At 40.7% G+C, this 15,284-nt stretch overlaps 2 protein-coding genes across 7 annotated transcripts in view; one reads left to right on the top strand and one right to left on the bottom strand.

The window, feature by feature from the left end:
• Nucleotides 1-739: 739 nt before the first annotated feature.
• Nucleotides 740-8,300, bottom strand: LOC116334669 (serine/arginine-rich splicing factor 11). 6 transcript variants are annotated; one of them, XM_031758150.2, is made up of 12 exons: nucleotides 7,935-8,300; nucleotides 6,739-6,872; nucleotides 3,910-4,019; nucleotides 3,228-3,338; nucleotides 3,084-3,130; nucleotides 2,862-2,992; nucleotides 2,613-2,694; nucleotides 2,384-2,497; nucleotides 2,101-2,190; nucleotides 1,863-1,934; nucleotides 1,601-1,778; nucleotides 740-1,517 (listed from the first exon to the last, which is right to left on the bottom strand). In XM_031758150.2, the coding sequence occupies exons 1-12, from the start codon at nucleotides 8,054-8,056 to the stop codon at nucleotides 1,317-1,319; spliced, it is 1,392 nt and encodes a 463-aa protein (XP_031614010.1). In that variant the 5' UTR covers nucleotides 8,057-8,300; the 3' UTR covers nucleotides 740-1,316. The 6 variants fall into 6 exon arrangements, with proteins under 6 accessions (XP_031614010.1, XP_031614011.1, XP_039454651.1 ...); XM_031758151.2 differs by having other exon boundaries at nucleotides 3,228-3,317; nucleotides 7,935-8,299; XM_039598717.1 differs by adding an exon at nucleotides 4,299-4,418 and having other exon boundaries at nucleotides 6,739-8,297.
• A 567-nt stretch (nucleotides 8,301-8,867) lies between these two features.
• xxylt1 (xyloside xylosyltransferase 1) overlaps nucleotides 8,868-15,284 on the top strand; it is a 28,843-nt gene continuing 22,426 nt past the window's right edge. The window contains exons 1-2 of the mRNA XM_031758157.2: nucleotides 8,868-9,323; nucleotides 10,854-11,481. Of these exons, the coding sequence (XP_031614017.1) occupies nucleotides 10,945-11,481 (537 nt within the window). The 5' untranslated portion in view covers nucleotides 8,868-9,323; nucleotides 10,854-10,944. The remainder of the gene's footprint in view (nucleotides 9,324-10,853; nucleotides 11,482-15,284) is intronic.

Raw genomic sequence — 15,284 nt, 5'->3', positions numbered from 1 at the left:
CCCTTAATGGTAAGTGTTGACACCTCAGTACATATATCAATAAAGATGTGGTTTGATGACCATTGGAACAGTTACCAGGTTTTTCGAAGGGGAGCTGCAAAGGCAGAGACCATCCTCACCAACTTCTGATGCACATTCAGTTGTTTTGTTCTGTAAGCATGCCTAAAATGGTCAGAAACCCCTCAAGTTCAGGGAAAAAGCTTCAAGCATTACTCTTTGTATGCTTTCAAGAGTTTAAGAATTAAATTACTTTTGATAAACAAGCTCTTGCACCTGAGGTGGGAGGGGCTTATAAAGAATAGGTGCAGGAGGTGGGCTTGATTTACAAATCTGAATTGTGGCACCTCCACCCTCTGTACAGTTCTAACTACTGCAAAGTGGTTGAGAGAAAACATTTTACTGGCTGGCTCCTGACTTCTCCACACCACTGCATGCATGCCTCTAATTTAGTACTTTTTTCCTTCATTAAATAAGGATGCGTCTCTGCAAACTTCCTATTCACACACAATGCAGTGAACTGTTTAATTCTCAGGCAAAGTCAATGTACATGGCAACAGTAAGTGTGTATAGTTACCCTCAGGTTTCAGTGGAAAACTCCATGAATGTAGCGATTAGGACTGAACCATAACGTGACAACACCTGAGTGAAGGTTAACAGTTGCCAGGCACCCAGAACATAACCACAGAATAAATCCCATTGTAGAAACTATTTTTCAAGAAAAGGACCCTTGTGGCGCAAGTTGACAGTTTACCCCAATTTATTTGTGTCCTTTGGAAATTCTATTGCAGACAACATATTTCATTGTCACAACACATTTCAATCTACAATGTACAATAAAGGGTTGTAAATAGGTCAGTAGAGATGAAACACAGCTGGGTGCGTTACACAGTTAAAGCAAATGGTTCGTTTGGAAAAAATAAAACGGTGAGTGGTAAACAACGAGCAGACTGAATGAGGACGAAGTCCTGACCAGTAAAATATTTACAGATGCTGCGTTTTTAGAGGAAAACGCTGCGTATTTTACTGTCAGAAAGACAAAAACTCCAACAATAACAAAATCTTTAAAAAGTACAGCAATGACAATTTAAAACCAAGTTTCATGTTCTTCATATTTCAGTAATTGTTTCTTATATCTTTACAAAAATTCTGCCGCCCCCTCCCCTCCGTACACCCCACCGCCTGCCCTCCTTTGCAGTGTTTCTACAGTTGAGACAAAATCTGTTTAACTTTGAGCGATCAGGCACAGACATATCGTGGCCTATATTAAAAATATAAAAAGGACAGTGAAAAGACGATGCTATCTGGTTTGGACGTTGTTAGTCGCTCATCTCCATGTCTTCCTGGTGGTGATCATCTCCATTCAGTTTGGACTTTTTGGGGATTTGGCCCTCAGATCTCTCCATCTCCTCCTGGCTTTTCGGGGACGAGACGGAGTCAGAGTCGGTCTTCCTCTCGTCGTCCTCCTCTCCTTTTTCGCTGTCATAACCTTGCTCCTCCTCATCGTAGTCCCGAGTCACCTGTGCCACATTTAATCACGTTAATGACGAGCAGAGTAATGCATCCAGCCACCTGTCTCTAAACAGTGCCCTGCTCTACATACCTTCACATCTCCTTTCTCGCTATCGGACTTGCGGTCCCGATCTCGTTCTTTGTCTTTGCTCTTTTTTTTCTTACTGTTGGAGCGCTCTCGTTCGTCTCTGCTGCGGTCCCTGTCCTCCCTCCTGTCTCTGTCCCTTTCCTTCTCACGGTCCTTGTCCTTCTTTTTTTCTTTCTTGTGGCTGTAAAGTTAACAAAAACATTTTTTAAACTGTGGCACTCAAAATGAACTTAACTTCATTGTACATCAGATGGAGAAAGCTCACCGTCTGGGGGACGGAGACCTGGAGACCCTTCTCTTAGGGGAGCGAGAAGCACTGCGACTTCGCCTGTGTCTCCTGAGACACACAAAGGAGTAAAATAAGTAACGTTCATAAAAAACATCCTCATCATTTATTCAGGACTTACTTGATTTTCTGCTGTCTATATAAGAGTTACAGCTTCTGGTCTTTCACACTGTAAACTGGCTGACCTGCATTTCATCATATTATCAAGACTCCTCACCGAGTAATGCTCCGAGACCTCCTGGCGCTGCTGTAGCTTTTGGGGGGAGTCTTGGATCTTTTCTTGGATTTCTCCTCCTTCCTCCTGTCTCTGTACGAGATGAAAGCAAACAAAAACATTACCAAACATTTTCATGCCTGAAAAGTCTCAGAACTTGGAGCTGCCCACTGCCAACATAAAAAAAAAAAAAAAAAAAAGCTCAAAAATATTTTGTTTCGAAATGATCAACCTCCGGTCTCCAAGCACACTTTGAATGAAACAGGATAACAGCAGTGCTGCTGACCTAGATCTACTGCGACGGCTTCTATCCCGGGAGTAGGACCTCCTCCTCCGTGGGCTCTTGGACCTCCTCCGGCTCCTTGAATGAGACCTACGCCGAGATCTGCTCTTCGAACGTCTGCTCAAAATAAGCAGCAGCACATTTACAAACAATTAATATATATTTTTAAAAAAAAAAAACTAATTATGAAACCAAAAGGCTTGTCCCGACATTGCCATAGACGCGTCTTTACCTGTGTCTGGAACGAGATCTGGTTCGTCTACGCCGTGAACGCGAACGGGAGCGGGAATGTTTGCGCTTGTCATCTTTCTTACCTGCAACAGTAAAGACACCGTTATACATGTAGTATACATTTACTGACTGCTCTCTAAACATCAATAAACAGGTAAACTGAGAAGTAATTTCCGATAACACGTAACCTATATGAAGCAAGTATTTCTGGTACAGTTTTATTTGAAGCGTGCTTTGAAACCGCACTCACTTCCTGGTTCAATAGCTGCAGAAATAAGAGACTGGGCCTCTCGGACTCTCTTCATGGCCTCTTCAATCTCCTTATTCGATGCGTCAGCCTTCAGCCCCGGACTCAAGTTCAATCCGGCCGCAAGGTTCAATCTGCAAGTGGCATCAATTATTTAGACACTGCTCAAATAAATATGTATGCTGACTGGACTGCACAACCTGTCTGTGTCTGCACTTTTCTTACTTGGGATCCATGGACTGCATGAGCTTCAGGAAATCTGCGGAAAGAGCCTGGAAAGAAAGGAAGACGAGGACATTACTATTATTTTAAGAACTAAGAACTTTTTGCTTGAACTTAAACGCTGCTATGAAGGTAACTGATCCTCACCTGGGGGTTCATGTTCGGTCCGGGCATTCCCATAGCAGCCATCTGCTCAATGCTAGGAGCTCCAAGACCTCCAAATGGTGTCGCTCCCATCTGAAATGTCGGGCATAGACACTAGAATATATTGTAGAGGTAAAAAGCATAGCACGCTTTATTTATGTAATGTTTTGGAGGGGGGATTTTTTAATAGGATACTTTTAGATGTATCGTTTTTATTATTTCCAGAGAATTGTGCTTTAGAAAGAAGAGGAGTGCTTGCAAATGGGCCTGAGGCTTTGTGATGGATCAGAGAAAAGTGTGTTCAGCAGGCTCCAAGCTCCTGCTAGTCAAAATCTGTGGTCCAGTAAGTAAATCTGATCAAATAGTAGCATTACTAACTCTAAACCACCACCAGCTTCTTTAGTTTGAATGAATTACTGTGCTTTTAGACATCAATGTTACCAAATATCCCCACCAAGAAGAACAAAAAAAAAAAAAGTCTGCTGTGTGTTCTTTTATTGCAATAAGGGAGATTCATGCCCATTTCAAAGTTAAATTTTGACTGATGGCTGCAGAGAATTTAGGAGCGGTTTTAGAAAATCATCAACATCTAAAATATTGCAAATCTCTTTTTCCCCTCTTCCCCTTTTTAAATAACAGTTAAATATTATTGTATGATACGTTATGTGAAAATGTAAAAACTCACAGATGCCAGAGGATTCGGTGTCGGGAGAAGGCCTCCACCAGGCATCATTCCTGCCACAGCATTGGCTGGAGCCAGCAGCGACATAGCTTTAGATTCATCGGGAATGACTCCTGGAGGAAAAACCAAGAACATCTCAGTACATCTTCCAAGACGACGTCGACAACACTCAGACAAGACTTGCAGACAAGCCACCTCAGTCTAACTACACTGTAGTAAAAAAATGAAAAACAAAAATCCACTTTTTTTTGTCTTGTCTGTAAATCTTGATCCCTGACTTTTGTTGTTGTTGTTGCTGTTTTGCTTTGTTGTGAATATGATTGTAGGATTAGCAGCTATAAGTTTCAAAGTCACAATACACACTGTGGTCAACACTGCCAAGATTTTATCACCTGTACTTGTTTTTTAAGTCATGAACCAAACGTAAGCAAGCACAGCCAGTTGTCCCGTGGGATGTGCTCTCAACTTTCATTAGATGTTTTATGAACAAGCGACTCGCGCCGGCTGCTTCGCTATAAAGCACACAAAAACATTGAGATACAGAAAACAAAGTTCATGATTTGGGTGTAGACACAAGGGTACATTTCAACATCACTTACCATTACCAATACAAAAAACAGAAAAGGCTTACTCATTTGACCTTTTCTAGCCTTTTTCTGGTGGGTTCTCTCTCTTTTTGTTTTTTTTGTACAACCCCACCACAAAAAAAAAACCAAACACTTAACAACCAGGTAAAGTACTGCTAATCAAATACAGTACTGACAGGTTTTAGCAGTATGTCACAAAAAAATATAATAAATAAACAATAATCTACACTGAACAATTACAGGCTATTGCAAAGGTAGTGATAAGAAAAATATTCCCAAAGCTGAAGAGAACCAAACGGTAAAAATGACAGAAAAAAAAAAATCTCATGAGATGATCATCCATGGCTGTGCAATCTGAAAACAGGCTATTTTTTAATCTGACATGTTTCTTTACATTATGAAGGGAGGAGAGAGGGAGGGAGGGAGAGAGGGAGAGAGAGAGAGAGAGGGGGGAGACATGCACCCACGCACACCCACCCACACAACAGAAAGGACACTTGAGAAACAGGATAAGGCTGCAGAAGACAAAACTGTTGGTGGCATTTTCAGCAGGGCCTGGTAAATAGGGCTGGCTGAACCAGGAAAAAGAACTGTAAAACACAACAACAAAAGAAACACCACTGTTAAACGTGAGATTCACTCAACTCGTTCAGAGTCATGTTTGGAGAGGGTCAATTTAAAAAATTAAGTTAATAAAAATGCATTTTTTACGGCAACATCAAGAGGCTTAATACCATAATTATCTCTTGTGTTAGTGAAAGTTTGGGAATGCAAATTTACAGTGTAATAATAATAATAATAATAATAATAATGATGATAATAATGATAATAATAATATAGTAATAACAATAATACAAGGCTTTGGGAAATAAAGCAAGTAAATGCCGAGGGCAGTTTCTGTGCTTATTATGACCAAAAGCCAAATTAGAATTAACTGCCACAACACCCGCTGGCCAAAACTCAGATGATGGCAAACACCTTCAAAAATCTAGTCTAGCATGCACAGCTGATTAGTTCTTCTATTTCGCATGCTTTGTGCTGGTGTAGGGATGTCCCGAACATTTTCTTTTTCTTTTATTGGTTTCCAGTCTGATCAGTGTTAACAAAAGGAAACCGACCCAAATCTTGATCCGCTATTCATTTTTTCCTTCTGTGTGATAAATTTCCAGCTAAAGAAATGTACATTAAAAAAAAAAAAGAAAGTCAGTTCAGTTTGGAGACTTGTGTGTTTGAAGGGGATAGATTCAACATCCACACAGGTGTTTTCTCTTATTAGGCTGATCAGACCAGTTTTCAGGAGCTTCACCCTAACTCTTATCCTGGTTTTCTTGCATCTACTGGCCTGGAGTTTGCGGATCCAACCATCACAGCCCCACCAAGCCGATCCTAAAAACATGGTCAAATCAACCAATAACCAAAACACCTGTGTGTACGTGCAGAGCATTTACTGCTACGTCACTGTGGATCTGATGGCTTTCACAAGCCTTTTCACAGTATCCCAGACAACATTAATGACACATTGCTGCCAAATTTGGACATCTGGACATGACCATTGGTGGACAGATCGCAGAAGGTTAAAATATAAACAGAGGATCAGAAATGGTTCAGATATGTTTGGATTGCCTTGACACTATTCTACTTGCTCGGGGTATCCCTTATTTGGTGAATGTCTACTACATGACACACATTGTATCTGAGAATATTAAAATCCTTTCAACATGTGAAGAAATTAGATTTCCCTGCACCCCGTACCCTCCAAAATCCCCTAATTTGATTAAGCAGTTGTGAGGCTATTTTTTTTTCTTTTTTTTTTTTTTTTCAAGAAAAGATGCCTTGAACAGAGAGGAAAAAAAAATAAAGTTAATATTTTACTGCAGAACAAGAGAGAGAAGGGGCTTGCGAGCCTGGTGCCATTATTTTTTCTAATCTCCTGATGGCATCAGAGGACCACTTTCAGCCAGCAAGGAAGGGGCTCTCTGCAAATGACTTGTCCACTATGAAAACCACAACACAAATAACAGAGAGAGAAGTTTACAGCTAGATTGTAAGACACAGACACAAATGTACATTTCCCTTTTACATACCTAGAAATGCCAAGCACTGAAAAGCTTAGCTGCTTTTTCATGGCAGTAGGAAAAAGACAAACCTCAATGTCTCTAGTGTTTGCAAGTCTAACAAATACACCTACGCATTATGACGTACGTTCAGAGATGACCACAGCCAAAGGAATAAAACAGACACCCACCTTCAGCGAAAGGGACCACAATCAAGGCTCTGTCCACGAAGACTGTGTTCGTCAGGTGTTGGGAAACTCCCACGGACTCAGCCTCAAGGAATTTTACAAAACAGACACGTGAAGTCACAGGCAAGGGAGAGTCACTGGAAGAAAATACAGATATGTTGTGCAAAGAATACAAACAAGGAGAGACAACATGCCTTCTTCATACTCTGTCTGCGTCCACAGGGACAAGAAAGCTAATTATATAAGCACAGAAGTGACTCTTGTTCTCTGCATAGTACAACACAGTATCATCCAGAGGTGACACACAACCTTTTTCTTCAGCCATTTCTGATCTTGTTGCACTCTTTAGCACCATAGTATGAGAATAAAACTAAATACTGGTATAAAACTGGTGGCGATTAAACTTTCAAACAGTTACAACTACATCTACCCGGAAAATCACCTTCTTGATTATTTCATACCTGTCCAGTAGCCACGTGTAATTCAACAGAGAAAACACAACACAGAGAGAATTAAGGTAAGAAAACACTGTGCAGTGTGTACTGTAGCTCATTATTGTCCTCTGTGGATCTAAACAAAGCATGCACCTAAGGAAATATTCCAATTTAGCTCAACCAGGCGTGCAACCAAATTTCCCACTGCTCCCCCTAACCTTAAGAGTCATAATTAGTTGCTCTTTTGCACTGTCGCTCGTTTAGGATGCTAATCAACAGCTCATTTTATACGAAAAGCTGCCACATAAGTCCCACTTGAAATCAAAATAATTAGGAGCAACTCTGGTGATTATTAAAATTAAGCCATTCATGCTTATTTCTCCCGTGTATATTTTTATTACTTTATTTTCTGACAGAGAGAATACAGATAACTCGATAAACAGGATGTATAGCTCCCTACTGTGTATGTGTTAGATAACCGACTTACACAAACGATTACCAAATTTTTTTTGATTGCTTAATAGACAAATGTGATAATCAGCAGATGCGTATGGATGAAGAATTGAAGCATTTTTAAATACATGCATATCTAATTTGAGAGAAGCAAGTGCTGCTACGTTCACTAAAGACGCGGGAGCATTAGCATTAGCACTACCGTGCAGCGAGGCCTGCTCGATGCTGTAGGCCTCAGCAAGAGCCCCGCGTGAGCCGCCATGGATTATGGAGGAGAGGACAATTTACCAGGTCATAATTCACAATACTCACTCGGGCGGGAACAGTTTGAGCTCCTCTATGGTTCCGAGGAATCCAAACAGAGTCCTCATTTGTTCGGACGTCGTACTCGGTGAAACGTTTGTCACCTGGATTACGTGCGTGTTGGAATTCATTTTTGTGAGTGCTATAGTCGAGCTAGCTATGTGCTAGCAGCGTCCCCGAATCTTAAACAGAAAAGACAAAAACTGTAAACGTTCACAACTACAAAAACATCAAGCGACCGCAAAAGCTAGCATCTTCCCCAAAGATAGATGGTAGCTGTTTTTTTGCTTTGTTTTTTCCTCCGGACAGCCCTACGACAGTGAGCACGGAACAACAATGCCACTGCCCAAACTGTCGTGAGGTTGCTTTGGGTAGTTCAGGTACTGTTTGTAGACTCGTACTTAAGAATTTTTCCTCCATGTACAGTCGTCACAAGTTAATATACACTCATCATGGGCATTAATTTCATAATCATTTTTGGGCTTGTAATGACCTATTTGAACTGTCCTTTTATAACAAAAAAAAAATAAGAATGGGGGTGCACAAGTTTTAATTTATTTTGGATTTTCTCAAATCCACACAGTCAAAAATATATGCCGTACGTTTGATCTTTTCAAGAGATTGGCTAAAATTATATTGATCGTAGTGGAATGCACTGTGTTACTAATAAAATTCCGGCACTTTGGTTTTGAAGGTGGAATCTAATGTAGTGCCCACAAATGTATTGATGCCTATCTCGAAATTAAACATTTTGAGGTAATTCTCAAAGTCTGTTATGCTTTAATGTGATATATAAATAAACTTGATTTGACTAATGTTCTGTAAAATAAATGAAATAGTGTTTCATAAACCTGAAACCAGAGAAATGCGCTGGAGAGTAAATAGCTGTATTTTTTCCTACACCACATAAAGGCAACACGAGTCGGAATACGGCTGAAACCAGGTGGGTGTGTTTAAGGTTGTGTCACATGATTCTGTTGCTAGGCTGTTAGCTGGTGGCTTCTCCATCTGATGTTAGTGCATTCTCTTACCTCCTTACCCTAAACGACGCTATTATACACAAATCGTTTTCAGACGACAGCGATTTGCGCATATACGGCGAAAATTTTAACAAGCAAACCCTGATTAATTCCCTTGATATGTGTACTGAATAATCATCGCTGTAGGGGCTACTCAACGACCCACATCTAGGCACGTTGCTGGCTAGCTTAGCATCCGTTTTAGGCGGGATGTCAACAGATTTCCGTAGTGTTTGTCTTAGTTTTATCTTTCAAAACGTGAGGAGGAAATTTAGTAAATGAGACAGAAGCTGCCACATAAACCGAGGGGATCTCAGGACAGCTTACTCCCTGGATAAGCTGATAAGGTTGAACCACAGAGATCAAGAGCATGAGACAGGCAAGTGGATGCACTTCTGTGTTTTGTTTTGTATCATTGGGGTTAGAGTTGGTGTTTATATTGAATATAATCACTGTTTGCCCAACAACAATATTTAATTTGATTTATTTTCTTTATGTAATGCACTGATCCAAAGAATAACATGTTAAAATCAAGACACTTTCATAGATGAGCACATCATTATTAGCCTCTATATGAAAGATTTTGCCTTTTTAAGTATTTCCTAAGTGCTGTTAAACAGGACAAGGAATTTTTAGCAGATTTTCCAAGCATCCTAGTTTTATTTGGGATGTCTACATGATCTTACTTTAACAAACAACTACCGGGGTCAAAATTAATAGCCCCTTTGATGATAATAGTCTTTTTTTGGTGGTAATAGTGTGTTGTAGTTTTCAACAATCCCAGCCTATTCTTCTCTTTGGTGAATCTCTAGATTTTGGTGGTCTTTTGGCATGGACTTTGGTCTTCAGTTCAACCCACAGGCTTTGTGCAGACCAGCCTGTAATGTTTACTTCGGTGCTCTAGTTTCTTCACATCTGACATGCTTGTAATATGCATAATCTTTCTTCGGTTATTCTTAGTACACTTCAGTCTGTCTTAAAGATATCTGTTCATCCGAAGTCAAGTTTTTCTTAATCTTTAACCTTGCAGTCCAATTTCTTTGCAGGGTTCTGCTGATTTTCTTCTTTGAGAATACAATTCCCAACTGGCTAAGTCATTCACTCATGCCTTGGCAGCTGTTCTGGGGTCTTTAGACACATCTCTCGCTTGTTTTCTTTCCAGAGTCTTTGAAACCTTTCACAGGCTGCCAGGCTTGTTCTGTACTCTGTGACTCTCTTTGAATTTTTTGATGCAACTTCTCACTTTTCTGTTTCTTCACACTTGAAAACACTGCAATAACTTTGTGTATCCATCTCCTGCTTTGTGGGCATAAACAATTCTTTTTCTAAATTCTAAACTGATTTTGTTTGTTTTTGGCGTGATGCTTTCTCAACGGACAGCTCAAACCTTTGCTAAACTTTTCATACTGTTGTGTCACATTGGAAGATAAGCCTCAGTTTGAGCATTGAGCATTACAAAGTTAAAGCACAACAGTGGTTTGTGGTATGGTGAGCTTTTCAGGGGGCTAATAATATTGAAATATAATAAATCAGCTGTTTTGTCAACTAAGGATGGCAATAACATTAAAAGGAAGGAATGCCGCCCAACACACAGCCAAAGCAAACGCCTCTAGCCCCTGGACTCTACTCCGGATCTTGTTGCGTATCCCAGGATCGGAATAGCAGTGCTCAAGCGCCTTGAGGCGACTGTTGTTGTGATTTGGCGCTATATAAATAAAAATTGAATTGAATTAAAAGGAAAAACATTCAAAGATGAATTTATAAGACCATGGAAGTAACATCTTTTAATGGCTTAGCCAGAATAGATCATCAATCGTAATGCTTCACTTAGATTTGGCTGATATTTAGTTTCATGGTACACACCAAAGCTTAAAACTAAAGCAGATGTTTGTTTTTGTTACTCTTGCAGGAGAATGTGGAAAATCTATGAAGTCAAAGAACATGAAATGGTGAAAATTTTCCCACTCGCGCTCCCGTTCTCATGACGCCAGCAGGGAGGTATGGGCTTCTTAAGGGTAGTAGCCAGAATCATGGGTAGGATCAGTACATTCAGGTCCTATCAGCTGGTGCTTCTCCTGGCTGCTGCACTCGCTGTTGTAGCTTTTTACTACTTTGGCTCAGAGAGGCAGAATTTCTCCAGCACCACAAAGAGGATCAAGCAGACCCAGGCCAGTCACAACACCAACAGAAACGATGCAGACCTCACCATGGACACCAGGCTCTCACACCCGGACGAGCCAAAGGAGCAAGGAGGGGAAGAGCGAGGTGTAGAAGGAGACGGCGACGCTTTGACGTCCAGGAAAGCGGACACTGAAGCTGGTTACCAACAGTACCACGTGCTAATGATGTTCACCAAAGTGGACAAGAGCCGGAGCTTGCAGGATAAATTCCGAGTGGCCATGCTGTCCATGGTGAAACACGGACACTTCTTGGAAGGAGAGGTGTTGGTTCTCCACTTTGTGAGTGACCAGGCCAGCCAAGAACTGGGCAAGAGGATGCTGCAGGAGCTTTTCCTTGATGCAACGTTTAAATACGAGGTATTTCTTGACACTGACTCCAGTAAATGCTGTTAACTTATTTATTAGTGTTCTTACCAAGTATATATTTATTTTGACATATTAGTTCGTTAATAACAAAACAAAGGAGTAAGTGATTTATGCAGTTAAACACTTGACAGACTAAGTGTGTTCAGCTTGATTTATATTTCTAAGATATCTGTATTTCTAATAGGGAGAGATAAGATGGGCAAAAAATATGTTTATGTAAATTCTTCTTGTGGGTAACAGATCCTATTTTTAGAGCCCAAAATGCTCATGATCCACACACAGTTTCTGGGAAGGTATTTATATTTTTGCACTGAATGAGTGAGAAGGATAATTTTTTTAAAAAAAAGGGAGCTTCTGATAGAAGTGTCTAACTTTTGTAACACCTTGACTAATCACTGAATAGAGCTGGCATGCTTTTTCCTTTGATACGTACTTCCCGTGAAGCTACTTGACCTTTTAGTCAAAAATCCTTCCGTTTAAGAAACACATTGGCTGTACTTGCTATTTACAGTTGAAACACAGGGGGGCAGTGTTTTCCTGCCAAGCTGATGCCTCACACATGGGAATATCCCTCCCTTATTGTGTTTTTCCTGCCAAAAAACAGGATTATTTCCCCCCTCTTGTGCTCTTTCTGTTACATGCATATCTTACCCACTTTCTCCTATTTAGTATTTCTAGAAGAGCACACCGTCGTAAACTGGCTTACAAACTACAATCTCCCTTTTCAGATCTTCCTCGACAGGCAGGGCCTCCTTTCTCAGGAATGTCTCATCTTATAAAACATCTGCTGTGGATGTTCCACTGCTCTTTTGCTGATCGCATTCCTGCTGGGATTGGTCAGGGATCTGCTCAGCTTGGCATCTTGGCAGTTTAGTGGCTGCAGGTTGGATCGGATCCCGTTCAGTTGATTCTTTTGCAATCAGACCGTACTCAGACTTTTCTAGTGGACAAGTTTTACTATGCAGAGCTAAGTCCTCAGAGGACTGCTGCATGAATATTAAAAAAATGTTGTGTCAAAAACACATTTTGGGTTATATTTGCTTAAAGCATTAGCAGGGACTTGGTCAGACAAGAGTTCCTCTGTGTTGGTGCGGAAATGCTAAACCTGACTTCTGGGTATTTTCTTTCCTTTCACATCTACTATTTCTGTCACAATTATGTCCTTCTTACTCTAGATATACAGTTCTGTGCAAAAGTCTTGAGCCACCACTCATATCTTTATATTTTGCTAGGAAAATGGGTGCACGGATTCATTGAAACATGTGGAAACACACATGGAAATGCAGCATAGAAGGGAAAAACAATTCTAATTAACTTGAAAGTCAGTATTTGTTTGATCTTCAAAACAGCCTGAACTCTCTTGGGTGAGTTTTCTTCCCATTTCTGTAAGTAGACTTCAGGAATAGCTCTCCAGGCTTCTTAAAGGACATTCAAAGTTCTTCTTTGTTCTGTTCTCTGTCAAGATGACCCCACACTGCTTCAATAATGTTAAGGTCCGGGCTCTGTGGAGGCCAATCGACAACTGATGTGTTTTTCACTCCATGTTTGCTTTTATTACATTGGCAGTGTGTTGGGGATCATTGTCATGCTGAAAAATGAAGTTGCCAATCTGACGCTTCACAGATGATTTTGAATGGTGGAGCAAAGTCTGACTGTAGTTTTCTGCATTCATGATTTCATCACTTTTTGACAACATCCCCAAAACCACTGCTTGAAATGCAGCTCCACTGTTGTACCTCTTTCCTGACCTCCTGGTTTTCAGTCCAGTTCTTGTGTAATTTGACGTATTTCAGCCTTTTCCTCCTGTTCCCTTCATCACAAACGGCTTCTTGACAGCCACCCTTCCACTGAGACTGTTTGTGATCAGGCTTTAGTAAACAGTAGATGGATCGACTAAGCACCAGATCCATCTCTCAGGTCCTGTTTCAGGTCTTTTCTGCTTTGTCTTTTTTCCCTTTTAGACATGACTTTCAGATACTGTTCATCTGCTGTGCACAGATTTTCAGGCCAGCCACCTCTTCCCCAAATCTGTAATTATCTCAAACATCTCTGGCTTGCCACGTATGCTTCATGCTCCTCTCTCCCCTGGTTTCCTCTCAGTATGATCTCAGATGCTAAATGACCCACAGCAGCTTTCTGTACTGCAGACCCCCTCACCTTTAGTCTGACGTAAACACATCTTGACAGTGCTTTTTGTTGTTGTTTTTTTTTTTTTAAATCTAAGTTACACGCTCCATAAATTCAAAGTCTTTTTTTTTTTCATGAGTCTCATAATATCATTCCACCGATTTAAAAAAAACCAAACATGTTTCTAGATCATGAATCCTAAAACAGCCTTCTGCCGTCACCGACGCGAGCACAGCCGCTGTCTCTCCTGCTTAGAGAAACGTATACCAGCAGTTTAGATGGGACAGAGACTCCTCGGGGTCTGACAAGGGCAGTGTTGACATCTTTGTCTGCTCATCTTGAGGCTCATTCCTGTTAATGATTTAACTTTAAGGAGCACGAGGATTAGATAAGTATGTATTTTAGGCTACATTGCTTCCCAGCAGCAGCACATTAAATGACCCACTTGACATTTGCAACAGAGAGACTGCAGAGTCACGCTGCCTAGAGGTTACGCACTTTACTCCCTAACCATATTTCATGGAACTCACTTGAGCAGTGTGTCATGCAGTGCTAACAGCTCGCAGGAATTAAGCAGTGTTGTGATATAATTCCTGGGTTAATATCTGCTTCCTAATGGCGGTGTTTTTGTGTCGGAGCCATCGTACAATCTGCGAGTATTCTGCAGCTGATAAGAGGGCATAAAAGGCAACAATAAGTCGCTCAGGATGATCTAGGAAACACAAGATCAACGCATAAAATAGATTTAATAAAACTCAAGAAGGCTTTTTGAGGTCACTGATTTCTATTTATCCTTTAAAGTTCAGGTTCAAGGACGAGGTTAATGTCTCATATTCCTGGAGATTCCTGAAGTTAATGTCATGCTGACAGAGACTTTTGCGTCCACATTATCAAATCCACTTTGTAAGCATCCATCCTCCATTTTTAGGTTACATATATTCATAATTTCTGTAGCTTTTCATTCAAAAACATGTTATTGCTCATTAAGTAAGCGCAAAGTCTGAATCTTTTCAAACTCTCTGCTCTCTGAAGGGAGCGCTGCTCAAGTCAGGCCACAGAAGTCAAAAAAGGAACTTTTGCTCAGTCCTGGCACGCCTTCAAAAGCAACACGGCGGCTGCCAAACATGTCCAGCCTTTCAAGTCCACTGCTAATATTACTCGATCAACTGATATTTTAAAACATCAGAGCTCGAATGATGTGCTCAAGTTTCTCTGCCTGGTTTTTGTCGGTTAAACAAAAGTGAAAACTCTCTGGCTTTCCATTTATGTGCCACAGGTAAGATTTTATGAGTACGAGTGTCAGAATAAACATGCACAACAGTGTGAAGTTTTTGGGGCTTTGAAAGTTGGAACTGGGTGTGTTGCAAAAATAACTACTGTTCATTAAACCAGGACACAGTATTTTAATGCTTTCACATAAGCCTGCACTGGGAATTGATAAGGTTTCCCTGTACCAATACAGATTACCTGGGACTTTTTATGACCTTTTTCTTTCCTTTTCTTCACAAATCCACCTGAACAATACATTTAATCCCTTAACTCTTTACCTCCTGAAAGCCTCTCGGCCCTCTAAGGCTACGTCCACACGAGCCCGGATAGATTTGAAAACGGCGTTTTCATCTGAAGACGCTTCCTCATCCACACTAGCGTTTTCAGTCGTTTTCACA

The sequence above is a fragment of the Oreochromis aureus genome, linkage group 15 (assembly GCF_013358895.1).
Source record: "Oreochromis aureus strain Israel breed Guangdong linkage group 15, ZZ_aureus, whole genome shotgun sequence".
NCBI classification, from domain to species: Eukaryota; Metazoa; Chordata; class Actinopteri; order Cichliformes; family Cichlidae; genus Oreochromis; species Oreochromis aureus.
This window is presented reverse-complemented; position numbering and strand designations above follow the sequence as displayed.

Excerpts from the sequence above, each read along its gene's own strand:
- LOC116334669 (XM_031758150.2), bottom strand. The coding sequence starts at position 8,056 with ATGAATTCCAACACGCACGTAATCCAGGTGACAAACGTTTCACCGAGT. Across the intron at positions 3,131-3,227 it reads GACCGAACATGAACCCCCAG|GCTCTTTCCGCAGATTTCCT; the intron begins GTGAGGATCAGT and ends CTTTCTTTCCAG. Across the intron at positions 1,518-1,600 it reads GCGAGAAAGGAGATGTGAAG|GTGACTCGGGACTACGATGA; the intron begins GTATGTAGAGCA and ends AATGTGGCACAG.